The 27,776-nt window shown below is 43.4% G+C and overlaps 1 protein-coding gene across 1 annotated transcript; it reads left to right on the plus strand.

Moving 5' to 3' along the window:
- Window positions 1-221: 221 nt before the first annotated feature.
- LOC146199609 (lysine-specific histone demethylase 1A-like) lies at window positions 222-6,344 on the plus strand. Its single transcript, XM_084595127.1, has one exon. The coding sequence runs from the start codon at window positions 739-741 to the stop codon at window positions 3,112-3,114; it is 2,376 nt and encodes a 791-aa protein (XP_084451253.1). The 5' UTR covers window positions 222-738; the 3' UTR covers window positions 3,115-6,344.
- Window positions 6,345-27,776: the final 21,432 nt, after the last annotated feature.

Consider the following 27,776-nt stretch of genomic DNA (forward strand, 5'->3'; position numbering starts at 1 on the left):
AGAAAATGCACTTCGCCGCTTCGTCTCCATCGAAAGAGAGAGAGCCCCCAGTCAAATTCGAATTCAGCAAAAGTTTTACGGAAACGTCGCGCCATCTCGAGGGAAGTGATAAAAGATTCGCCTCTGAAATTCGCTTAAGGCCTAAACGCTACTCTTTGAGGCTACATGAAACAGTTATGCGTTAATGCAGTACTTTATATACCTTCTAACATTTAAAGAGACACCATTATACATCAACATAGCTGTTTTTTTTTTATACGCGGAATGAACTTTTCAAGCTGACTGGGTGTTTGTTTGATTTGAACGGACGCGAAGCAAAGTTATGTATACACTGCAGTTGTCAGGTGCACAACCATGACATTTCTTAACCGAAACAACAGTTGTGAAAACGGATTAATGTGGCAACTTGACCGCGTTTGTCGTATCCCCGGAGGAAATAATCGAATTGGAAAAGTTCCAGTTTGTGCTTCTACACGATTTTTTCATGCACTTTCCGAATACTACGTGCCCATCGGCGACTGCCGCAGAGAAGAAATGCAAACCTCGCTCGGACCTGACGAAGTTCTGCTTGTTTCAAGTGTACCGGTGCTCACGGTAACCAGGTTCGGTGTCTTTCGACATCCTTGCCATGATAACATCATTTGCAATGCTTGACTGCACCATCAAGTTAACAGGTGAGACACTCGTGAAAGCCAGTTAGTAGCAAGTGTACCTCCGCAGAGTCCACGAATTCATAACATGAGTTCCGCCGACGACAGAAAGCGGCTGAGCCCACAGGAAGTGTTCACCGCCGACCAGGCAGCGTCGACAACGGGAGGCGACCTTAGGGACGACGATCCGACGGGGAGACGTACCACGCGAAGGCGCCGGGCCCGGCTCGATCCGAAAGACTCCGGAGACAGGCAGGCAAACGCCGGTGGTACTGGCCCTCCCGGCGAAGATGGGGCCTGCTACGGTTCGGATGATGACAGCGGCAATAACCAGCACGCCAAGCAGCCACGTCTGGGCACCGCCAATCGCATCGAGCGTCCGGCGGCGTCGGAGGGCGATGCACAGGACGCGGACAGCGAAATGGAAGACCCGACGGGGCTGGAAGGGGCCGCCTTCCAGAGCCGGCTCCCTTTCGACAAGATGACGGCTCAGGAAGCGGCCTGCTTCCCAGACGTGGCGCAGGGCCCGCAACAGACGCAGAAGGTCTTCTTGCACATCCGCAACCGGTTGCTCCAACTGTGGCTGCAAAACCCCAAGCTTCAGCTGCTATTTGAGAACGCGCTACCACAGATCGAAGCGCCTTACAACAGCGACGCGCCGTTCGTGATGCGCGTGTACGCCTACTTGGAGCGCCAGGGACTTATCAACTTCGGCGTCTACGAGCGCATCCGCGGCCCGCCAGCCAAGAAGCACGGCAAAGTCATTGTAGTCGGCGCTGGCATTTCCGGCTTGGCTGCGGCGCAGCAGCTCCAGCAGTTTGGCATGGAGGTGATTGTGCTCGAAGCACGAGACCGGGTCGGCGGGCGCGTCGCCACTTTTCGTAAGGGAAACTACATTGCTGACCTCGGCGCCATGGTTGTCACGGGGCTGGGTGGTAACCCCGTGGCCGTACTGAGTCGCCAAATAAAGATGGAGCTGCATCGTATCCGCCAAAAGTGCCCACTCTACGAGTCTAATGGTGCTACCGTACCCAAAGATAAAGACGAGATGGTTGAGCGTGAATTCAACCGTCTACTTGAGGCGACTTCATATCTCTCCCACCACCTTGATTTCAATTATGTTCAAGGTAAACCAGTTTCTCTTGGTCAAGCACTGGAGTGGGTAATCAAGCTACAAGAAAAGCATGTGAAAGAAAAACAGATTGAGCATTGGAAGCTTATTCTGGAGATGCAAGAGAAGCTCAAAGCAAACCAGCAGCAGATGCTGCAGCTGCGAGATCATATTGAGGCCCTGCACCAGCAACACAAGGAGCTTGCATCCTCCAAGGCACAACGGGATGTTACTCAAGAATTCGTCTTGCGGAGTAAGCAACATGAACTGACGTGTACCTGTCGAGAGTGGGATCAGCTTCTTGAGCAGCAGAAAGAGATTGAGGACAAGCTTCAAGAGCTTGAGGCATCTCCTCCAAGTGATGTCTACCTTTCATCCCGCGATCGGCAAGTCTTGGACTGGCATTTTGCCAACCTGGAGTTTGCCAATGCCACACCATTGAACAATCTGTCGCTGAAGCATTGGGATCAGGATGACGATTTTGAATTTACCGGTGCACATCTAACTGTGCGTAATGGTTACTCGTGTGTTCCTGTTGCACTTGCAGAAGGACTTGACATACGACTGAACACTGCTGTCAAACAGATCCGACATGGTAGCACAGGTGTTGAAGTGCTAGCCACAAACACCCGGAGCAGTGGTGGCCTCATCAGCTTTAAAGCAGATGCCGTTCTGAGCACGCTTCCCCTTGGTGTCATGAAACAAGCTGTTCAAGGCAATCCTAATATGCCGAACACTGTTCAGTTCATTCCACCTCTTCCAGAGTGGAAAGTCAGTTCCATCCAACGCCTGGGGTTTGGTAATCTCAATAAGGTAGTGCTTTGTTTTGACCGTATCTTCTGGGATCCCAATGCTAACCTCTTTGGCCATGTTGGCAGCACGACAGCCAGCCGAGGAGAACTCTTTCTTTTTTGGAACCTTTACAGGGCACCTGTGCTTTTAGCTCTGGTGGCTGGTGAGGCAGCAGCTATAATGGAGAATGTCAGTGATGATGTCATTGTGGGGCGCTGCCTAGCAGTGCTAAAGGGCATTTTTGGCAGTGTGCCGCAGCCTAAAGAAACAGTTGTGACCCGTTGGAGGGCTGACCCGTGGTCTAGGGGTTCATATTCTTATGTGGCAACTGGGGCATCCGGGAGCGACTATGACATCTTGGCAACTCCCGTTACTCCGCCCTCTGTAGTGCCAGGCTCTTCACAGCCACAATCGCTGCCCCGTTTATTCTTTGCTGGTGAACATACAATCCGCAACTATCCAGCAACAGTGCATGGTGCATTGCTCAGTGGGTTGAGAGAGGCCGGTCGCATTGCTGACCAGTTTCTCGGCTGCCCTTATGCCCCTCCTAGACAGCCTTAGCCGTGGGCAATGAATCAGTTGTGACTATGCCAGCTGTATCTTCTTTTGAATTTTACTGGTAGCAGTATAGCAGTGCACAATGTGGAAGAGCTCCTGCTACAGAAGGCGTGCAAAATATGTTAATATATATGAAGAAAGTTTTATGATCATCTTGAAGTGCCATGCTTATGCAGGTTTGGACATCGGAACCGAGTAGGAGCAAGATAAAATCTAACTGCTGAGCCTTATCACAGTGGCATGAGCAGCATGAGAAGTTTTTCAAAACCTATGTTTTTATGTTGATATTTCTGCACTAGTTCTCAGTTCTGCCTCTTGATTCATCTAATGACAATGGCACGAAAACTAGGCAAGCCACTTTGACTTACAAAGTGAATCATTGGCTTTGTGAGATATGTCGCAGCATTTTTTAGCTTGACAAAAATTGCCTAAACAAAGGAGCAAGGGCACGCAAGTTTTTTACAAATTGGCACCCTAAGTTGCTATGGCAGCTTTGCCACTGATATAGTTTTTATGAAGTGTCATAGCAGATTTTTATGTCAATGAACATTCCGCCGCTCACTATTTCCTGTGGTTTACTCACGACGTTTGATTTTATGTTGTATAAAAGTGCGTCAGGGTTATATTGTGAGTAAACATAGTGAATTATTGCCAAGGTCTGTTGTTCTTTTTTGTCCTGTTAGGTCCAGGTAATTGGAAGCAAGTGCAAACAACTTGAACCGATGATAGATGTTCGTAGTGGAGAGTTCACATTTGGTTGCGCTCCCTTGACTAAATGCAGCAGAGATGTCCATGTGCCGTGCAGTATCGGTGCACGTTGAGCCAACCCAGTTGGTCAAAACAACAAGCTCTTCACTTTGAGTCTCTCTCTGCCACCATTCGTACTTCATCTCCTCATACATGACCCATGATGCGGTTCAGGTTTCCATTGTGAGACTATAACTACATCTGCTTGCAGAATTGACCCAGCATCCAATGGTAGCAGCACCTTGGTTGCCTGGGCTCATGTTCGAAGTTTTGTCACTGCCCACTTGTTGCAAAGCGTGAGCAAGGTATGTGCTGCAGGGACTGAAATGAACATTATGCGATTATGGTTGTAATGAAAAGGCCTTGCTTTATATCTACTGATTTAGGCACCATATCAATTCAGTGCGTACTGCGTGATGCCAGTGCACATTAAAGGTCCCCAGACTGAAAGATCGAAATTATTCCGGAGCCCTCCACTACAGCACCCTTTTCCCTCTTTGCGCTTTCACTCCCACCTTCAGCCCTTCCCTTACTGAGTGGTTCAGGCGTCCGCGTTTCCTTTCCTGCGAACCAATTATTATTATTACCAATTCAATGCAGAATTCTCATTTTTATGTTCCCACAGACTACGTAAAGCTTGGTGAGGTGATGTTCAGCAGTTAGTACTGGATGTTAAATCTATCATTTTTTATTAACTTAGTTTTTGGAATTAATGCTTACAGAAAAATGCTTTCTTGCTAGTTCTTGAGCAGAACTAGTGGTAGCCTTCGTGTCGTGGCAGTGTGCATCAGTGCATTTGTACCCATGCATATCTAAAAATGTAGTCTGTTTTGCGCTAACATGAAAATCGTGTAACACTCACCCTGAATCGCATTGTTAAAAAACATTTGTCAAGGGCAGAGTTTCTTTCTGGCAAGTCACTTTTGCCTGCTTGTGATCAGCGTGCTATGTGATAATTCAGCAGTGTGTTAAAGACGTTCTAAAACAGCAGCGGGGTGATTAAAATAAGCACATTTATTGATCACAAAATTCTTGAATGTTAGAAATTTTTAACTCTGCTGTTTCTGTTTTGTTTGGTGTTTGAACAGCAAGCTTTCTTTTTTTTTACACCAAGAAACATTGGTTTCTTAAATATTAGTCCTTGGGGACTAAGTTCTGTATTGTCTGAAATTCTTGTGAAACAAATATTTTGTATGAAAGCACTAAGTTGGTCTGGCTTATGGTGCTTAGCACCATGAAAGGGCTTGGGCTATTCGGATGAGTGCATAACACTGACCACTGTTGTTTCCCTTCCTTGAAAGCCTGTGAACTTGCAACTGAATGCACCGATGTCACGAGCATTTGCTGCATGCTTTGATTGCCTGGGTTTCGTTCCAGTTCATGATGGATAGTGCTGTTTGTTTTAATGTGCAAATATAATTGTGCTTGCATTCTTCTAGTGCACTACGAGTTGCTAGCATGCGATTGTCACATTCAGCCGTCATACTGGATTGTGGTTGGTGTTACGAAGGAATCAATTTTGCCAGCAGCTTTCACTAGCAGCAATCAGTGCATCAAATTTATGGTGGAAAGTGGTTCTTAAACATTTTGCAGCACATCTTTTATGATTTTTTATTCCGGGGCCACATTTTGTAACAGTTCTCATGATTCTTTTGCTTCCTTGCCATTGGTCAGCCCTATTTTCGATGCAAAGGCCCAATGACAATGCATGTTCAACTGTCAGTCGTGACATCAAAAATTGTAACTACCATTGGTAGAAGGGGTGAACAATCAGTAAAAGGAAGAATCGTTACAAGATGTGGCCTCAGCTTTAGATTTATTTCCAGCACATGTGAATGCCATATTTATGTGCCAGCTGTCCGTTGAATGTGTCCTGCTGCAGTATTGCACATTTTACTCCTGCGCCAGCTGTCCGCATAAGTTTTCATCCTGTTATCAAGCATCGTTCTACATTGTATTCCTGAATGTCAGTTATATTTCCACTTCAGTGTGCCTAATCCATACATTTAATATTTAGGCAAAAGTGTGTCTTTAGCCCAACACTATGTATAACTCCTTATGCTCTTGTTGGGCAGAAACTGAGTGCCCGATCTAGGGCATTTCGATGCTAGTCCTGTAGATGCAAACACTGTGCAGTGTTTTCCTTAGGAGCACTCGTGTCATTGAACATGAACTGTAGACTTGAGATGTGCTGTGGCCCAGAGCAAGCACCATTAAACTTCTTACCTGACAAATGTTAGTGCAATATGTTGCCGTTAAAGTGTGTGTTTACATTCCTCGGTTGTTATGTGACCCTACACTTAGATAGTAAATGGTTAAAGCTCTGAACCAGCTTCTTTCTTCTGGTAATTTCATCCAACTTCTACAGCACGTTACAGTAAATGTAAGTTTTCTGACCCTCCTCTTTCACATGTAATGTTGAATCCAACCTGTTTGCCTGTTTCATGATTAATAAAGTGTTCCAAAATTTACTAATGCGTTGAAGTGCTCTTGAACACTGACTGAATGTGTGCTAAATTTTATGTTCTAGGGTTCAAATGCTGAAGGTGGCATCACCACAATTTCAGGTGGACAGTGAAGATAATGGTACATATGCACTCACCTTTAGGTATGTTGACAGTGGACAGCAAAACTTAGGTGAGACCAATGGAAAACAGCATCAAAGGTAGATGCTTTTACTGATGCATTCAATTTTCCTGTGCCTACTTAATCCCTGGCTTAAGATACCAGTTCAACATAAAAAGCAACCGACTTGCAGAGACAAGTTGACATAGGAGCACAGTGCTTATGTGTCATTATCATCCTCTTGTGTGTTTTCTGTGCTGCATTGCAAATTCATGATGGAGCAACAACTAGCCAGACCCCCTCCTTACTTCCATATGTTTCATTAGTTGTCAGTCCACTGCTTCAGTGCTAGGCTAGACTACTTTTTTTTTTTTTTTGTGATACACAGCACATGTGCAGAAACAAACTGTAGAACAGCTGATACAGTTATATCGTAAAAGAAATGGAAGGAAATAAAAAAAAAATGTGGGGGATTAAGCATGGCTTGAACCGAGTGATGGAGCAAAAGCTGTGAGTGTTGCAGCAAACTTTTCTGCGGACACTTGGATTTAATGTGCCACCGTCGCAACGTTTGAACGAACCTTCTGTCCTAGCAACTCGCTGTTGTCGTTTGCCTCTACCAACTACTGAGTTGTTGGCCTTCTTTTTCTTTTTCCTTTCCTTCTTTCCTCCTCCAACTCCTGGCCCAGCTCTGGGTCTGTACCATGTGACAGTTGCTAGGCAATGGTCATGTGGCACGGTGCCGTGCCGACGGCTCGAAAACCTAGCACAGTGTAGCTTTCGCTACAAAACGAGATGGCACCACAAGTTCCATCACTGTGGTAGCAGTGGATACCATGCGAATGCGCAACGCACAAGATGCTCGCCGGCGAATGTTGTGGAGGGCTTCACTGCCTCAGCGGTTTACTGGTTTCCTCTGGAGAGCCCCCTTAACGATAAGAAATGCAGCTTCATGATGCAAAACACATCGGCTTGACCATCTTCTCTTGTCCATTTTGCCAGCCATATACAGCACACTGTGGTCCTAAGTGGCTTCATTCTTGCCGTTAATGTTCCTGTTGGACACCTATTGGGCGCTAGTTAACTTGTTTGCTGGGATATGCAACAAAAGGCAAAAGCCAACTTAAATGGTTTCAAGAGTTTCAGCACATTGTTCATACACTAGAAGGCGTTTCATTTTATGCTAATTTGTTATTAAGTTAATTTTTCTAGCTTAAAACAGATGTATTGCATGCATGTGCACCTAATGTCTAATTGTCATTCCTAGCCCGACAGGAAACATCTATTCACCCAAAAAACATGCATAGGGGGATGATATAAAGAGGTCCTAGAGATGAACTGTGTAAAAACAGAAAAACAAAATGGTGCATTTTCACCCAGGGTTTACATCATAAACTTGAGGATAACAGCGCGGGACACAGGACGGGAGCACAAGATTAGAGGATGACACAACAAGCGCTGACTTTCAACAACGTTTATTTTGGAACACCCTCAGCTTCTTATACCCTAACGCCACAGACGCGTACAGATGACTTGCACATATTAGCAAAGTTAAAAAACAAAACAAAAACATAATATTAGATAAATAAATACACGTTCCACATAACCTTTTCTTGCACACAGCGTGGTGCACTCGCACCACGCTGTGTGCAAGAAAAGGTTATGTGGAACGTGTATTTATTTATCTAATATTATGTTTTTGTTTTGTTTTTTAACTTTGCTAATATGTGCAAGTCATCTGTACGCGTCTGTGGCGTTAGGGTATAAGAAGCTGAGGGTGTTCCAAAATAAACGTTGTTGAAAGTCAGCGCTCGTTGTGTCGTCCTCTAATCTTGTGCTCCCGTCCTGTGTCCCGCGCTGTTATCCTCAAGATGCATAACCAACATGCCCGAGCTGCTATTCTAGCTTACATCATAAACGTCCAGCATACTTTGTGGACATCGATTCGACATACGAGACTATCAGTTTAATGCAAGCTGCATGTGTATATATAAAGTGTGTGCGTGTGTGTATGTGCACACATACGCAAGCAGGTGGATTGGTGCAAGGTGAAAAATCCAAACGATTTTATCAACATTTAGACCAGGGTCTGGCCTTGGTCCATACCCAAGTGTGCATGTGCGTGTGTATATATATATAATAATAATAACAATAATATATCAGAATTGTGTGTAAATATTACTTGAAGTTAATAACTCAACTAATTACTTTTTCATACAGCAATGTTTTGGGTAATTCAATTGTATTTTTTTGTAATTGATTACCAGTTATCAATTACTTCTTTTCAGTAAACATTACAGAAGCGAAGCCCCTATGACAGTGTGATTGCGCCAAATTGTTTGGCCACATGATGGTGCTCATGTCCACCTGGCATGCTGAGCTCTCTGTGGTCTTCAGTCTTGCTGTAGCTTCTGCTGGCATTTGTTGCAATTCTTTATTTAAGGTCAAATGGGTGTCTAGCGACGACGTCAGGAGCTCCACCAACTTGTGGCCGAAGAATTCCATATGAGAAACTGCCTTTGATGTTGCAAAGAAAATGCTGATACAATTTTTCAGCTCTTCAGCAATTTTACATGCAGTGCCTTTTCACAGCACCAACAATGAACTTCGATGATTCATAGAGGATGTAGAAAATGGCATTGATGCATTGCCCAACTACAAGTGGGCACTCAAGTTGTTTGTGTGGTATAACATTGCCCCACCCTCCAGCGCTTACATATATAGAGCGTATTCAGTGCAGCGGATGATGCCTTCACAAGGAAGTGTTACAAAATGAGTGATGACAACTTCGAAAAGCAGTTCCTGTTGAAAATTACCTGCGTGTAAAATATTTTAAGCAAGCTGCACTAGTTTATTTCAGTTTGAGGCAGTTTGTGTTATGGCCAATGAAGTTCTAAGAAAAGTAACGCCATTTTATGCAATTACTGTTCTGTAATTATCAGTTACCTTTCTGAGGCTGTAATCAGTTACATCTGAAATAGCATAATTGTAATTATAATTGGTTACTTATTTTCTGTAATGTTTGGTTTGGTTAATGTGGTTTAACATCCTAAAGCGACTCAGGCCGTAGTGGAGGGCTCCGGAAATGTCGACCGCCTGCAGTTCTTTAATGTGCACTGACTGCTTAGCACACGAGCGCCTTGCTTTTTGTCTAAAGCTACCTAAATCTAGTGTGATGGAAGCAATGTAGCTGGCTGTTTTTCAAGGTGCTCTACAGCTTTTGCATTTACACTTTCTTTCTCAGGCCAATAAATAAATAGTTAGCTAATTAGTCTTTACTAAATAATTAACTTTCGTGAATGGAAACAATACTGCAGATTAGGATAAGTGACTCTGAACAGCTACTATAGTTGGTTTGATTGGGGCTAGGGCTCACCATATTGTTTGTAACCTTGGTTACATTTAGCTGGAACACCTTGCATGCACACGCACACAACACACATGCCAGAGATGCTCCACATATGTCGTAATCAATCTTTAGAATCCTCCAATAGGACGTAAAATTTTAGCATTCATTTCATTATTAGTCCTCAAGATTTTTTTTTTTCACATGTCATATTTAGTCATTTTCAACTTTAGTGAAGAAATCAAATTTTTTTTTTGTGTGTGTGCAAACTGGTCATTCATTGTCTTTCATTCTGAATAGCCCTGTACATAGATGTTTGCCTGCGTGTTGAACTGCTAAATACAAAAATCCTGGTATAAGCATAAATACAGTCCTGTATAATTGGAAAAGTCCTGTACTTGAGCAACATTATAGTGCACCACCGAATTTTAATTTCTTTGTCCGACTACTAAGTAACCTGTAGCGGACCATTACTAGGAAGATCAGTCTTGTTATTTTCTGCATTAGACTAATAGGTCAAACAGTCAGAACAGTTAGCCTCATAAAACATTAGTTGTATGTCTTAGCCACGTAATGGATAGAGAGGTTACTTATGAAGAGCTCTTTACGCCTGTGCAGCAGATTGCATCACCATGAATTGATGTTTTCTGCAAAACTTTTGTTTGCATAGATTGCTACATGTTACGCCATTACCCGCGCGATCCCGACTATGGCTGCACTACAGACGTCGCTGATTTCCTCCTCCACGACGTGATACTACAACACGGTGCCCCTCGTGAACTACTCACGGATCGTGGTCGCTGCTTCCTCTCCAGAGTGGTTGACGAACTACTTCGTGCGTGCACCGTCCGCCACAAATTTACCATTGCCTATCATCATCCTCAGACCAACGGCCTCACAGAACGCCTCAACCGTACACTCACAGATATGTTATCAATGTATGTCTCCGGCGACCATCGGGATCGGGACATTAATTTACCCTTTGTAACATTTGCCTATAACTCTTCTCGTCATGATACCGCTGGCTACTCTCCCTTTTACCTGCTCTTTGGCCGACACCCATTACTTACCTTTGATACATCGCTACCCACTACTGATGCCGCCACTAGTACTTATGCTCGTGATGCCATATCCCATGCTAATGATGCTCGCCACCTCCCAAGGCTCCCAGCAATCCCGTTATAAGTCGCCATCGCGATGTGCACTACGCCCCAGGCTCTCTCATTCTGCTCTGGCTCCCATCACACCGGGTGGGCTTGTGTGAAAAACTTCTACCACGCTATACAGGCTCCTACTGTATCTTGCGCCGAGTCACCGACGTCACATACGAAATCAAACCTTTGAACCCGAACTCTTCTGCACCACGAGCTTCCGACATTGTGTACGTGACACGACTCAAGCCGTATTATTCAAACTGCTTCGTTTGCCTAGAACGCACCGGGACTGTGCTTTTGCGGCGGGGGTAATGCTATGTGCTGTACCACGCTGGCATTCAGCAAGTGAAGAAAGAAGTGTCTGGGTGTGTGGACGAAGACGACGCTCAGTGTTGAGTTGTGAAACTTAAGCGGTGCCCATCGATTTCAGAGTGGCATTACCCATCGGTGCGTGAATTCCATTCATAACATCTTGTTCATAACACAGCCTCAAATGCCATAATTTTGGTACAAAACCTTCACCCACTGTTTCAGCTACATAGGCACAGTCTCTGTTTTCAAACAGAAAGTAAGCCTCATGTATCACCACTTGCTGCCATTTCTAGTGTTTGTGCAGTAATCACAGGCCTCAACTTGTGAAATATTGAAGATAAAGCAGTTCAATTGCACTAGACACAGAAATAATAATACGTTCTTAGAAAGTTGGTACCTTTGTTTATTGATTTCTCACCTGCAAATACAACTCTAGAGCAGTATATATAAGCATGAACAGATGTTATATCGATTGAGTGTAAGTTCCTGTCTGTTGCGTGGTGTGCTTGAATTCTTAAAGGATGTCATGTATGTGGGATTACAAGTGCTGAATCAATCCATCATAATCCATATGTATCGCTGGGCTGTATATTTTGTATACTTGCACACCAGCTCTTGATATGTTTTTGCATTGGTTATTTTAGACTTGTAATTACGCAAGAAAAATTTTAATCGTTTTGATATTAACACATCACAACCAACATTATTTGTGGAGTATGGTAATTGATTTATTAACAAATTTCCACCACGCTATACATTCCACAAATTCTGTACAATGCTGCAGCTCAAGTTACGTGCACCTCCACCAACATCCTTAAGGTGTCCACACGTCAGTTTTAGGGGTGCATGAATATTTGGTATTTTAAAGAAAGATGCATTTATTTTTTTATTCTGAAAAATTTGTATAAGATATTTGAGCTCATGGCCTAAATGGCAGTATTTGGTACAATACAAAAGGCAGTTAGGCATTTAGGCCCAAGTGTTGTGCGAGCTTTAACGAATGTTTTTCGATGGTAATTTTGCTGCTTCGATCCAATGACACTGGATCAAATCCCGGTCCTGATACGAAGTCTAATACTTTGCAGTAGAACCAGACGGGAGTGCCAGACACTGACATACATCACGGATGCATGCTTCCGTATTCCCAGCCAAACTGCAGCGTTTGGAGAAAGTGCGAAGCCAATGTGGTGCCTCGAAGACGAAAAAGCACACCCTGTAGTATGGAGGAATGAGAATGCATTCCTTGAAGGTTACCTACCGACATCACTCTACAGTAAACAGGCGCGTTCGTAAATTGTGAGACCGGCTCTGGCGCAGGGAAGTCGGAGCTGAAGAGGCTGAACGTCGACCATAACAGAGAAAGAAGAAAGACAGCTGGCAAGCGTCAACTCATTGACCCAAGGCAGAAAGCTCACTGTACGCTATCCTCTTCAAATGTACCATTTAAATCAAGTCCGTAATAGACCCTTTTTTGTTTTCCTAAAAAAAAGATGTCTCTTTACTGTTGTCAAATAATGTTGAACCTATATTTAAAGTTACCCCATATCCCACTTACCTTTCTCAGTATCGATTTTTTTGCCTGATGATCCCTCTGAATAAATGAATGTATTGTTTCAGCTTCTCAAAGACGTTCATGCATGCATGCTGCAGAATTCACAGTGCCAAGCTGAGTTAGTTGCTTATCTGAAAACCATAAAAAATGGGCAAAAAGCCTTTAAAATAAAAATGCTGGACTTTCAAAAAAAGGCTTGCAGACCTGAAAGACCTCATAAACGAATTAACCTAGGAAATAACCACCCTGCAGCAATCCGTCACAGATCTTAGCTCCCGCAATAATGAACTATATTATCGCGTTTGGATGATTATGAGGATCGATTGTGACGTAACAATTTGGTCTTTCATGGGTTTCCTAATATTACTAATGAAATCTGGAAAGAAACAGAAGAAAAAATATTATCAGCTCTACAATTCGTTATTCATCTTTTTCCTGCCGACATGATTGAATGTGTGCACCGCTTGGGAACATTCTCTCCAACTCCCCAAAAACATGCGCCCGGAGCATCATCATGCTAGATGAGTCGCGAGAAGCAAGAAGATGAACGAGTCTTATTCAAGAGAAGAAAGAGCTTTCTTCGTGGACGCTGTGGGTCCTGTAGCGGGGATATCAACAATATCAGTGGTGCACCAAATGCAGGTCGTGGATCGGCTTTCAGTGGATACATAGGCTATGGAGGAAGTGGCAATAGCCCTAGCCGCAACACACTCCGCATTGAAATACATAGTTACAGATTCCCAGGCAGCTTATAGAAACTATATGCGTGGTAGAATCACGCCGCTAGCCTGCAAAATTCTTAGTCAATGTAGGACTTTAGCTGCACGGAAGGAGCTAATATGAGTACCAGGTCACCAGGGAGTTGAAGGAAACGAGCACGCACACGCTTCGGCCCGAGCTTTTCTTCCTCAGAATCCTTCTACATCCTCCCTTGCTGATTTAGGCTCCCCCTCTCCGTTAACAACATATTCAGAGATATTACAGTATTTGCGCCTTGAAAGGCAGACATTCTCTAAGCCCGCTAAGGGTCTTAGTAAATCAAAAGAGTGTCACCTTCAAAGGTTACAAACTATGTCATTTAATAATCCAGCAACACCACGCCATTGAGCCCAGTCCTTTTCGGCGCAGTGCAAATACTATGTCATTTAATAATCCAGCAACACTTCACGCCATTGAGTCCAGTCCTTTCCGGCGCAGTGCAAATTTTGTGGCCAGAAGGCAAACTTATACCATATGGTATGGGCTTGTCAACAAAATACCAGTATTGACATAATAAGTCAGCCAATGTGGGAAGGCTGGGAGGTGGTCCTGTCCAGCTCGGACCTCAAGGAACAACGAGCCCTCGTCGAAAGAGCACGGGCAGTGGCTTTTACCAATGGTGTCCCAAACTAGGGACCCATCAGCCTTCCCTTAATCTAAGCCAATGTGGCTTTCAATAAACGTCATCATCATCGTCATCATCCAACGAAATGCCATCCCATCATTGTGAAGTCTCTAAATATTAAGATGACAGAAGCAGTGCTTTCTTTGCAAAAACAGTTCAAGGGTGAACAAAATTTCTACCTACAAAAAATTCAATTTGGTAAAAGCCAGCCCTATTTCCCTACTTTTACATTGCATTACAAAAAGCTGATGAAATCCTATGTGCACTGTCCAAGCAAGCTCAGACAAAGTTTTTGAGGTCGAGTCACAAGATGCACATACTGACACCCACTTTGACAGCGTATGTGAGGTCAATTCGAGGGATGAGCATCATGACACCAATGCCACTTTCTCGTCTGTTTCGTCCTAGGAACCGGAAAAGGGTAGTGGTCCGTTTCCTTTGTTTACGCCACGCACCATCGCACGTATCAGTCCTATTTGGTAATGTACAAAGCACACTTAACAAGCGACAAACTCTTTCATTTCTGACTGATACATGTTCCGCAAACATTATTGCTTTAACCAAAATATGGCTTTCGACACATGTTCATGACGCTGAAATTTTTCACAATGCAGCATCCTTTTCAAATTGCTGTTGTGACAGAACAGTGCGTCGAGGTAGGGGCGTCCTATTGGCTGTATAAAAAAAACATATCATCTTCGTGTATTCGTACTAACAGTGATTTGAAAATAGTTTGGGCTTCAGTCATTCTTTGGAGTCAAAAAGTAATCTTCGGCATCTGTTACAACGCACCTTCTCTCTTCCAGCTAATTTCACGACACAATTAGCATCGTTTGTACATGTTTTCCATCGTTCCACCTGCACCTTTATTTCTTCTTGGCGATTTTAATTTCCCTAATATTGAATGGAACTTGCAGCCTCCTCAATTGTCATCATTTACATCGGAGGACAGGGAATTTTTGGACTTGTGTTTCACATTCTTGCTATCGCACTTCGCTTTACGACCCACTGCAATAACACCTAACTGCTCGAATACTCTTGACCTAATTTTGACCAGCCACTCTGACTATGCTTCTCCTGTCACATATCTACCGTGCATAAGTTAAAATCATACAAGATTATAAAACAGCTAACTTCAATACTATAAATAATGAGCTTTCTACATTTATGGACTTTTTCATTCAAGATTTTGATGACTGTTGTGTCAAAACTAACTGGGAAATTTTTGCATCCAAAGTTCATACATTCATTGAAAAACACATTCCTACATTCAGCATTACCGTAAATGTCCGGGCCACATGGTATAATACACACATAAAATATCTATCTAACGAAAAGAAACATCTTTATTCCTCCACTAAACCTTCACCTTCAGACATATCTGTTGGTCCACTAGAAAAAAAAAAAACATTGGATGCTTACATTGCCGTATTAAAAGACGCCAAACAGGATTTCTTATCTAACACTCTCCCATCCATGCTCAAAACAAATTCTAGAAAATTCTGGCGCGCAATTCACCCGCTGACTGATAACAAGATTATACAAGATTATAAAACAGCTAACTTCAATACTATAAATAATGAGCTTTCTACATTTATGGACTTTTTCATTCAAGATTTTGATGACTGTTGTGTCAAAACTAACTGGGAAATTTTTGCATCCAAAGTTCATACATTCATTGAAAAACACATTCCTACATTCAGCATTACCGTAAATGTCCGGGCCACATGGTATAATACACACATAAAATATCTATCTAACGAAAAGAAACATCTTTATTCCTCCACTAAACCTTCACCTTCAGACATATCTGTTGGTCCACTAGAAAAAAAAAAAACATTGGATGCTTACATTGCCGTATTAAAAGACGCCAAACAGGATTTCTTATCTAACACTCTCCCATCCATGCTCAAAACAAATTCTAGAAAATTCTGGCGCGCAATTCACCCGCTGACTGATAACAAGATGATGTTCGAAGACTCATTCCATAATTCTATTCATGCAAGTCAATGAGAGATTCCTTCTTAATAATTAACTCATGAAAAACCTCTCAACTGTTTCAAAATTTCCTCTTCCTTCAATAAACCGACACAACTACACCATGATAACAGTTGACGTTCAAGGTATTGATATGCTAATCTATAATCTTCCCGTTTACTCCTCTCAAGGCCATGACGGCATAACAGCAAAGTTTTTAAAAAATACATGTACTTATATACTTCAGCTATCCTAACAAGAACTTCCCAAGCAACATCTGATACATCTTTACTCCCTTCTGCCTGGAAAATGGGGAAGGTGGTTCCATTATATAAATCTGGCGATAAACCATATCCTGTAAACTGCTGACCCATTTCTCTAACCAGCACTTGCTGCAAGCTATTAGAACATGTAATTTTTTCACAATTAGTTAATTTCCTGGAGTCTAGCTCATTTTGCACCGTCGCTCAGTACAGATTTAAAAAATCATGCTCTTGTGAATTACAGTTAGTAACCCTTACACATAAACTGCATCTCATTTTAGACCGCTCACTTGCTGATTGCATATTTTTGGACTACTTGAAGGCATTCGACAAGGTCGCTCACAAGCTCCTACTCTGAAAGCTAAAACAATTAATTATTGACTGCAGTCTTCTGAAATCAATTGAGTGTTTCCTTACTAACCACTCACAATTTGTTGCAGCTACGGCCATAACTCTTCGCTTACGCATGTGCGTTCTGGTGTGCTGCAAGACTCTGTTCTTGGGCCCCTTTTATTCGTAATTTACATAAAAGACTAGCCATCTACAATAAGCTCTAATATTCGTCTTAACCTGACGTTCAGATATTCAGCTGAATCAATTCATATTCAGATATTCAGTCTGAATATGAATTGATTGAGGCTGTATAGGTTATCAATACTGGAGGCAGGAGGTCAATAAAATGATCAAATTACTACGGAGAATTTAGCCAAAACGAGTCTGCACCAGACAGACTCAGTATTACTAGGACTGTGTAAAGGATTTACCTTTAGGTCAGCTCAAATAACTAAAGCAATGACGCCACCTTTACAACTTTGCCTATCGGCTTCAAAGGTGACTTAACTGGGAGGAGTAAATTCTGCCTCTAGAACATCCTCATGCAACCAGGTTTCGGTTATGCAGACCACATGAGGAGAATAAACAGAAATATGAGCAAATAGATCTGAAGATTTATTAACAATGCTTTTTGCATTGACATTTAGGAGGGTAAGATGCTCAATGGAATTCGAACTCAGTCAGCGCTGGGTAGGAGATGGAGACTGGTGATCATGGGAACGTGAATCAATGGCAGGAGACGGCGGACCTGCCCAAACTAGAGAGTTGGACTGATCATCCCATTTGTACCTTACGCTGTCAATGGCAGCTTGATCATAGTGTATACGAATGGTAGAACCGTTTTCGCGGAAAGCAGCTGATGCGTTCCAAAGTATCTGCCTTACAGAGCAAACTCTAAAGGAAAAGTCCTCTTTAATACAAAATTCTGAATTTTTCAGTTTTGAGATTTTCTTCATCAGGGTAATCTTATCGCGGAAATCTAAAAGCTTAAGAATAACAGCCACAGCCACTAAGGCCAGGCCTGAAGTAGGATGTCCACATTTCTTTTAGCAAAAGCCATTGGCTAGGTTTCCACATAGTTCCTGCAGGGCTGTCGACCAGCCCACACCTGGCTAGAATGCATGCCTGTAAGAGCTGTGGCAAAATCTTACGTGCCCAAGCTAGCTTGTGCAGCAAAAATAGTGCCTGATTTTCATCATATCTGTATGATTCCCCTTTTTCCAGCACCACAAGCCAGTTCACAGTGACTGCAGAGAGCGATTTGGCTGTCCGGGAATGTTAAATTTAAGGCATTAATTTCTGCGTGACTGAAATCAGTCATCCTGTACCAATTGGGGCAAACATTTTAACTCCACGATTTAAAAACCTCTAATACTGCTGAAATGCACTCAGATGTTTCAAATTGGACTATGAACATGTGCATACAGAAGCTAGATAACCTGAGGACGAGATGGCAAACTGACAGTCCTAGCTTCGACAGTCCGCACATCTGTCTTGTGCCATGCGCTGCTGCCGTTTGCAACAATCCTCTTTACAATGGTTTCAATTTTTCTTTGCCTTGGAGCTCTATTTCCACTTTGGAAATGCTGCTGGACTTCTTTCATTTTGAGTCTTCGAAAGAAAACGAAAGAAACAGTCAGCTTGTGTTGTGAATTACTAGAATGTATTCTTTCTTATTCCAATGAAATATTCCCGCTAGAACTGTTGGATATAATAATGGCACATCTCATTCTGAATAGGGAAGAAGGTTAAATATGTATACTGCTTGCTAGTATTTGGAATTTCTCTCAAGATGTAAGCTACACTCGAGAAGGGGATTTCACTCCTTGTACAGTTTGTAAATAGTAATAGCATGGCAAAGACCACTGCACTCTTTGTCCAAGTTGTCCTCACTGCACTGTCATAACAAATGTGCTCACATACAAGTCTTTACTTACACCGCTTGGTCTGCAGCAGATACAGGGGCCCTTTTTTCCACACACACCCTTTGGTGCATTTGGCAGTGATCCTAAATGGGCAGTAAATCCCAACTGCCAACGATGACGTGTCGCTGTGCACCGTGGCTGCTTCATGCCCAGCAAGATTCCGAGTTTCTTCAGGAGTTCGCACCCCCACAGCGGCTATCAAGCTCCTCAGGAAGAGCACAAAGGCCAAAAAAAGCTTGTGCATGGCAATAAAACCTCCAAGGACGCAGCCCTCCGGGTAGGAGCTGCCAAATGCAGACATGGCTTGGCTGCTAGGCCTACTTGGGCTGGGCTGAGCCTTACTGCTGATGAGGCATCAATTATGGGGACGCCAATGGACCCTTGCGTCGCAGCTGCGACCTCTACGAGCACAACTGCAAGTACTGGACCAGGCATCGACTTGATCACCGCAGGCTGCGGCAACGAGCATCTGACCCCACAGCAATGCGGACGTCATGTCGAATATGAAAACAGCGCTCGGGAAACTACCCGAGCCTAAATATTCCTTGCAAGCTATGGATGTGCAACAGGAAGTCACCACTGACAGTTCGCAGCGGACATCCCGGCCGATGAAATTATCTGGTCAACGCACCACCGGCGCCACCCCTGATAAGCAGGTTTCTGCATATCCAACCCCACCCTTGCAGCACTCCTTAAGGGTGCGTATCAGACCTACAGTGCAGTATGACACCACAAAAATTCCAACCAAAGTTGCACAGAGAGTGATAGATACAGCACTTGGTACAACCGGCTACCAGCGATTTGTAAGCCACAGGACATCTAACATCACAGTGCGTTTAGCCACTCTCGAGGACGCACGCAAAATGTACACAGTGACAAGATTTCAGTCACGTCAGAGGAGTACCTACCAGTACAGGCTTACTTTGTGTCAAGTCCAGACATTATGCGACTTACACGATTCCCAGTAGACGGTGGCGAGAGACCTCATATTAGGAATACATACTGTGTAGGCTGCACGTCGAATGGGGAATAGAGCCCCATTTTTGATCACCCCCCATTACAGGGACCAGATACACTTCCGGATAAATTCTACTGCAATGGCTGCATAGTGCACCCCAAAACGTACGAACCTAAACCAGTGTACTGTTACAGGTGCTACAGAGAAGGACATTTGCAGAAATTCTGCCCAAACTCAGTTAACCCAGACTGGCAACTGAATCGGGCGAGGCAAAATTCAAGTGCAGAAAATGCAAATCTGATGATCATGACATTACTTCCTCTCAGTGCCCAACGAAAAAGCGAAAGCTCGAGCTAGCAAGGGCAGGCCGACGGAAACAGTTTGCACCAGTAGTTGTTAAAAACTGATTTGCTGCTCTGTCGCAAGAACTGCTTGATGATGGGGCTCAAGAAGAAGAGCCTCTCATGTCGGATGAACAGGATACATCTTTTGCTTCAGCACTGAAGGCTAGGCGACGCACAAAAGGCAGGACACCAGCATTCACTGCTGATGAATTTCCAGAACTTGAGGATTGCACAAGTCAGCAGGATTCAGTAGACAAAGAAATTGAGATGCTTGTAGCAAAAATTGCACAGTTGCATCAGATGAAAGCGCGTATAGTCGAAAGGCGAAAGGAAAATTTACAAAAACAGAAGGAGGCATCTGCGCCTAGTAAGGCAGCAAGGGCAGAGGATGTGTCGAAATGTAAACCTGCCGCCAGCATAACAATGTGGGAAGCGGTACTGGACACCCTTACGCAACTGACACAACTAATTCATCATGGATAGTAATAGCCTAAAATATTGGCAAGAGATTACACAATGGAATTGTAGAGGCCTTTCTAATAAGGTTGGGGAAATTAAAACAAAATTATTATACGGCAAGCTACAATCCTGGGCGTTCTTGATACAAGAACATAATCGGTTGTGTTAAATCACAGTGTACATAGGGTACCAATGCCTTTCAATTCCAGATAAAAGAGCCAGAGCCGAGACGGAAACTCTGGAAAAAGTTGCCGTCTATATTAAGTCCAATATTCCCCAAACGCCACTTGGCTTGAGCAAGTGGTGCAGCACTAAGCAGGAAATAGTTGCGGCACTCGCGTGCCCAAACAAAACGCCTTTGATACTAGTGTATGTGTATACTCGTCCCATAAACACACTTACTAATATTGCGTGGGTTTGACATATTCTACGTTTATACTCTGGAACTTCGATACTAATAGGTGGAGATTTGAATGCTCCGTACACAGCTTGGGGATATGATTATGATTCCAAAAGGGGAGACCAAGTGCACACTGCCTTCACAGAAATGCAGTATACACTGCTAAATCATCCAGGGGTCCCAACACTTCCTGCAACACGAACACCCTCACCAGACTTGACGTGGTGGAAAGGCCCCGGTGCACCCCGTTGGCAGGCAGAATTAGATGCATGGGATAGTGACCATGCCCATTAGCATAGGTTTTAATTTGGGACACATGAAGAAAATTTGAGGAAAGTTTCTGTTACACATTGGGATGGTGTACGGCAGGATACTAGAACTGATGCAGTTAGCCCGAATTCACTCGTGGCCACCCTTCAAACGGTACTCAAGGATCACACAATTATGACAACAGTGAATGAAGTTCAGCCAGTTCCCAACCTACACCTTCTACACAACTAGGCACACCGAAAGCAGGTTGAAATACAGGCTGCTCGGCATCCTGAAGACATGCAAAGAAAAATTGAGGTGAACAGTGTGACGGCACAGGCACGCCGTTATGAAAAACAGCTGGCTCATAAGAGGTGGGACAACTGGTGCAGTCGTTTAGGCTCAGGGGTGACCAACAGGGCACTTTGGAGGTCTTTTTGTAGCATGGAAAAGGGACGACAGATCAAAGATCATGCAGAAAGTATTAGACTAGCATTACAACTCACACCAGAGGATTTTGCAGATCAGGCTGCAGTCTTTTGCTTCTCGAACCATGCTCAGTGTCCCGCTCATCCACCGATGAAGGACGTGGTTGATAAAACGGGGATAACATCACCATTTACTAAATTAGAGTTACTGGCTGCTATCGAAGAAGCAAATGGTAAAACTGCGCCTGGGCATGACAATCTTCCTTATGAGATATTCAATAATTTAGAAGGAGACACAATTGACAGCCTGCTGTATGTGATAAATGAGGTATGGCAAGGAGGAGAAATTCCAGTCGGCTGGAAACTCTCAGTGATGGTACCAATACTAAAGCCTGGAAAACCTCCTACAAGCCTACAATCTTTGCGGCCCCTATCTCTAACAACCACAATTTGCAAGATTTATGAAAAAATAATAGCCACCCACCTTTCATGGTGGTTGGAAATTCAGCAAAAATACCATGCTCGGCAAATTGGATTCCGTACAAGCCTTGGCACAGAAACTGGGTTGGCTATACTAGCTGAAGAGGTCGTACATGTGCTGCCTCATAGCCACCTTGTACGGACCGTGGTTGCTACCAAGGTACTTAACAACATGGAAAGTATGGGCATTCCTCTTCAGGTCATAAAAGCGGTGCATAACCTGCTTAAGGACAGGACATTTTCTGTCCGGATAAATGGACAACAAATCAACAATTACACCTCAAACAGAGGTGTGCCACAAAGGTCAATTTTAGCGCCTTTGTTGTTTAATATCGCACTCATCCCTTTGGCGTGGAAATTAGCTGAAATACCAGAGGTGCAATTCATTTTTTAAGCGGATGATGTCACAATATGGTCAACTAATAAATGCCTTGAGACACAGAATCTTTATTTGCAAGAGGCCCTAGATATACTAGATGAGTATTTACGTGATGCAGGTCCAGAGCTGTCACCCCAAAAGTCCAGCCACATTCATGTTGCAAATAAGAATGGACGAAAACAATTGGAAAAGAGTTACACTAAAGATTGGAAATCAGGCATTACAAGAGGTGGGCGAGCTGAGAGTTCTTGGCCTAGATACTCACAATTCTGGCAAAGGAACACAATGGCTCCATAGGATGAAAGAAGCTAAGACTTTCTTGCACTTGATAAAACATATTTCGTCAAGGGGAGGAGGAGCCCGAATGGAGATGGCAAGACGTCTTGTACAATCGGTGCTTCAGCCTAGGATACTATACCAGGCCCAGTTCCAAAGACTCATGAGGCAACCGTGGGCAGAGTTGGAAACAATAAATAGGAACGCAATGCACACAATAACTGCCTTACCAAAACTTACCCCTATCTCTATTCTTCAGGAATATGCGCAGCTCAACACATTGATAGGGCTCATTAAACAGCAAGAGGCAACAAGAAATATGGAACGAAAATATGTCATACCCATGGCATCTTTGACCAATACGGTGTCAAGGCAAACACTGACAATGGCTGACTCCCCTCCATGAGAGTTCACGACCACTACAACGAACAAAACAACTAAGCTACATCGTAAAGATAAGCCAGCGTCTTGCCCTCTAATTGATGTACTCCCACCAATCACCCAACCTGACAACTACCACCCGCCAGGAACCCAGGTACTCCCAGGAACCTGTATTGCATACACAGACGCGTTGTCGATTTGGGACGTTAAACCCCACAAACCAAACCACAGACGTGTCGATTATAGAAAATGGTGGCAGAACAGCAGCTACCAGCCTGACTCCCGAAGAGCTAAACGTACATAATGAATACGAAACACGACACCCGGACCCGCTTGTGATGGAATTTTATGCGATTCACGATGCAGAGTCCATAACAGAAGCCCACATCTATAGACTGCTTAGCCGCCATAAACAACTGAAAAGAGTGACAAAGACATTACGTGTAACCCAGGAGATTCATGCACTTAATAAGGAAACAAAGATACACTTCCAGATACACTAAACACAAGATAATGCTGAGAACGCTGAACAGAGAAAAGTCAACAACCTCACACACCAAGTTCCAAACATGAATGTACCCCCCACTGAGCTACCTTTTGATGCCCGCTCCGTTGACCCCATCCTAGCATCCTCTTTGCAGAAAAGTACATGTGCCCTCATCCCGCCGTGTACTTACCTAATAACTTAAGTAGACTGGAGGAAGTATCTCTTAGAAGGATAAGGGGCGGCCCTTACCCCGTCGGTCAAGTGTCGATGGGACTCCCAAGACTTAGGACCGACCACCTGCCCGAAATGTTTAACACTGGCTGCAGAGGTGGATGTTTGCCACCTGCTGTGGATTTGTGCAGGGACGAGGGATGAGAATTTCTTCAAGTGGAAAACAGACAACATTAAAAGCAAAAGCCTTCTCCAGTTTCTGGCAGAAAACGAGTTACATGACTTTCTATAGTATGCCTTATGGCAAGTTAACGAAAAAAAAGAAATCCCAACTGCCAAGACATATCCTTTCTGCTTGGTGCAGAACAACAGTCATGCTGAAGACATTTGAACACACCACAGTTAAAGTTTTTGTGCTCAATTTACACATATAAGTGCTCATGCATCAAACCTTTACAGACCATTGTTATAAACATTAGGCCAGCTTCACCTCACTGTCACATATATGCATAAAACTTCGTACACGTTGCTTGTGTCCTTCTATTAAGCAAAAGTGGTCAAAGCGGTTCCCGTCACGCTTCTGCATGTCAAGCACTAGCATATACCATCTGAAGATGACTATAGGTGAATGTTTCATAATTTTATAAACCATTATATTTGCAGTACGGTGGAACTTTACAAGGAGTAATAACAAATTATTCTGCAGAAGTGGCATATTCAAGACTGCATTTATATAGATCTGTCACAAGTAATGCAATGCAGAAGAATATAAAAAAAATCCTAATTTTTTTTTACACATTTCCCCGCTTTCTTTCAGAAATTATCAGTGCGCAATGAGACATTTATAATACAGAAGTGAAACTGGAATTGCAAACCTGCAATGAAAACTACATATTATACAAGTTTTTCTTCATATTATCTTAGCAAATTCATTCAGTGAAAAGAAAAGGTTTTTTTGTTGTTTTTTTTACAGTACACTGACACTTTTTGTTCAATTTCTGCAACACAAACACACCTTCTTCATGGCTAATCATAATACATGTTACAAGCCCTTTATTAGAAAATAGGCAAAATGTAAAAAAGAAAGAATATAATAATAATAAACACTGCAATGATTCTGTACGTTAATTTTGAACTTTTTTATATTAACTACTCTTGCGCATTATTAGCACAAAGTTCTGTCTAAGTGGATTTGGTGCAGAATATTTTGATCCCCGGCCACGGTGGCCACATTTCGATGGAGGCAAAAGACAAAAGAAGCAGATGTGTTGTGTGATGTCAGTGGACATTGAGTAGCTACGAGTGACTGAAATTAATCATGGCTTCTTCACTATGTGGATTACTCCTTCGGGGTTTTACTATTACTCTCTTAAAGGGTTACCCAACCTTAATTAGGCTATACCTTTTATTGCGAGTGCATACAACCATTAACAGCTACCGTATTTTGTAAAAGCGCAATCCTAATTTGGCAATGTACGCGAATCAACTAGCATGTCTTCTGTGAGCTGATACCTGTCCAATGTGCATGGTCATATCGACAGAATGTTCGGATCATAGTCAAGAGCAAAGGTAGAAGTGTTGGCCTGTAGGTAGGCCATGTATTTTCCAGTGCTTATTTCTGAGAAAATTTGTAAGATGTTTTTCAGCGTTTGTTTCATTTTCAGAAATCGGTGTTTTTCGGCTACGTTGCTTCAGCCCCACAAGGACGAGGGCGGAGACAAAAAAGGCAGAACAGGCGCTCGTTTCCACCCTTGTCCTTGCAGTGCCAAAACAACATGGATCTGCACCAACTCACCCAATTCTCTACCCTTTTTCAGCTAGTTGAGCAGATCAAATGCTGAAAATGATGACTGTTGAAGAAAAATTTTCTCCCTGCAGGAGGGACGATAGAAAAAAAAAGAACAGCAATAGTTTTATGTCCTTGGTACACATGCTCTATAAAACTGGTTATAGTAGCAGGCTTTTCACCTTGTTTATTTGAATGTGCTAGCATGTTTAATTTGACAACACTCACTTTAAAAAATCTCATTCAGCATAATTGTCGACGTGTCAAAAGATGGTTGCAACAATAGGAGCCAGGCGCATGCAGTTAGTTTGCAAAACAACGGATGATGGCAGAAAGATTGAAACTCCAATTAATATTTTGTCAGACAGAAATCAACCCACACAATGAGTCTCTTTGGAATGTGCAAATTCTCGCAAGCTCCCTTATTCATTTGGTCAGTATGGCCATTTTCCTTTGGACTACCTGTGAAGTGCAAATATCTAAGTGGACATCGTGCTGGATGCTAATAAGGATCTTGTTTGAGCACGTTGCAGAATGCTGTAAAATTCCAGTGAGTTGCAATCTTAGACCCTCATCGCCCATATTCATTTGGCTGTCCCCACTTCAATGACCTTTGGCTAGTTCGTGATTCGACTTCTCATCCAGGATGAGAAATTTCATGCCAGGGAGAGGACATGTCGCATATAGGAGATTCTTCTCTAAATGAAGCCTGCATAACGAAATGAGAAACAAAACCACTATAATTCTTTTTTCCATGAACCTGTCCGAATCCAACCTTTCTGCAACGTAGATAAGAAGAATGGTTTCACGTGTCAACCAGTAGTAAACCTCGCTACTAATGGCACAGACTACAACACTATTTGAAAGAGAAAACGAAGCCATGTGGCAATGTTATTGTCGATATGGGTTTAAAATATTGCATGTATTGTCGAGTGCCTTGTAAACATTGGAAAAGGAAATAAAGGAGCGGGAAGTTTTTCAGCAAAAACGGTCTCCTCCTAACCTCAACATGCACAGAAACTAGGGATTTTCAGTTTTAACAAATTCCACTGTGTTTTTACTGGCGGATGTTTATAGCTGTTTTTCGGTCAAAACCGAAAACTAGACGGCCTGCCCTTGCTCGAATTTCTTGAGGGAGAGGTGAAGGAGGAAAGACTGGAAGGTTAACCGGCAAAAAAATCCGATTTGCTGCCCTCCACCGGGGAAAAGGGATATAAAGAAGAGGAGAAAAAAAGGAGTAAAAGGGCAACAGAAGGAACTGCACTCTGCAAAGTTACAACCTGCCGTGCATGCCCGAGGCTCTATAGGAAACAGAGGGGTGCCTGGCAGGCCTTCAATGCAGGTGATCACTGCTGCCACTATCCGAGGATTTTTTCCTTCACCAGCGAGCCTAGGTATAGATTCTCTAGTGCACAGCTTAGCGCCTTTTGGCACCGCGTATTCGGGGCACTCGGAATATGTGAAATGGTTTCGGATTCCTTCAGAGTACCGTCACTGTCTTGGGCTGAATTATGCAACGATTACACCACAAACGGCTCCTACTGGCCGATTCTGACCGGCGGACATGACAACCAGTAGGAGCGGAGGCTAATTGACACAGGTTTGTGACAGCTGTTTTTAGTGCGAAAGCACTCATCGATCCGGAGGCTGCTCCGTGCAGAACCTCGTCCTGATTACCTGTGGAGCAGCTGCATAGGAAGAGGAGCACAGCAACGCTGCGCTGTTTCCATCGCCACAGCGCAGCGAGAAAGACGCGAGACCGAGGTGGGCTATTCCGTGCCAGAGCGCGAGATGCATGCTGCTTGCCGCAAGACGAGATTTAATTTTTGACACACGTGTGTCTCATTCCAGGCAACTAAACAAAATTAGGCGACAGAAAAGCAAAGCCTGTACAACACCGCTTTCGAACGATATTAAAATTTTAACCTACATTCTGTACATTTTGTGTGTGTGTGTGTGTGTGTATGTGCGTGGTGTCATCGTTATGTTGTTCGGCCACAGCAGATATCCAACTCACTGCTTACCTTCCTCGCAATGCTTCCACGTATGTTTTACATACTTCCGCATTACATCTTCCTCGCGCATTCTGCAGAAAATGATCGATATGCACCATATTCGCCACTGAGAAACAGCCGCTGCTGAGCGCCGTAGCTGTAGTTGCGATAGTTGCGATCCGTGTTCCGCGCGAATCATTTCGCGCATGCGCATTATCATAAAACAATAAAAGGTGCGCCTGCACGCTAGATTTTACGCATACAGACTTATAGATTGTTTTTTTCTACCAAATACTACCTATAAACAACTCGAGT

This window comes from Amblyomma maculatum, chromosome 2, assembly GCF_055883805.1.
Source record: "Amblyomma maculatum isolate TAMU_Amacu chromosome 2, ASM5588380v1, whole genome shotgun sequence".
NCBI lineage: Eukaryota > Metazoa > Arthropoda > Arachnida > Ixodida > Ixodidae > Amblyomma > Amblyomma maculatum.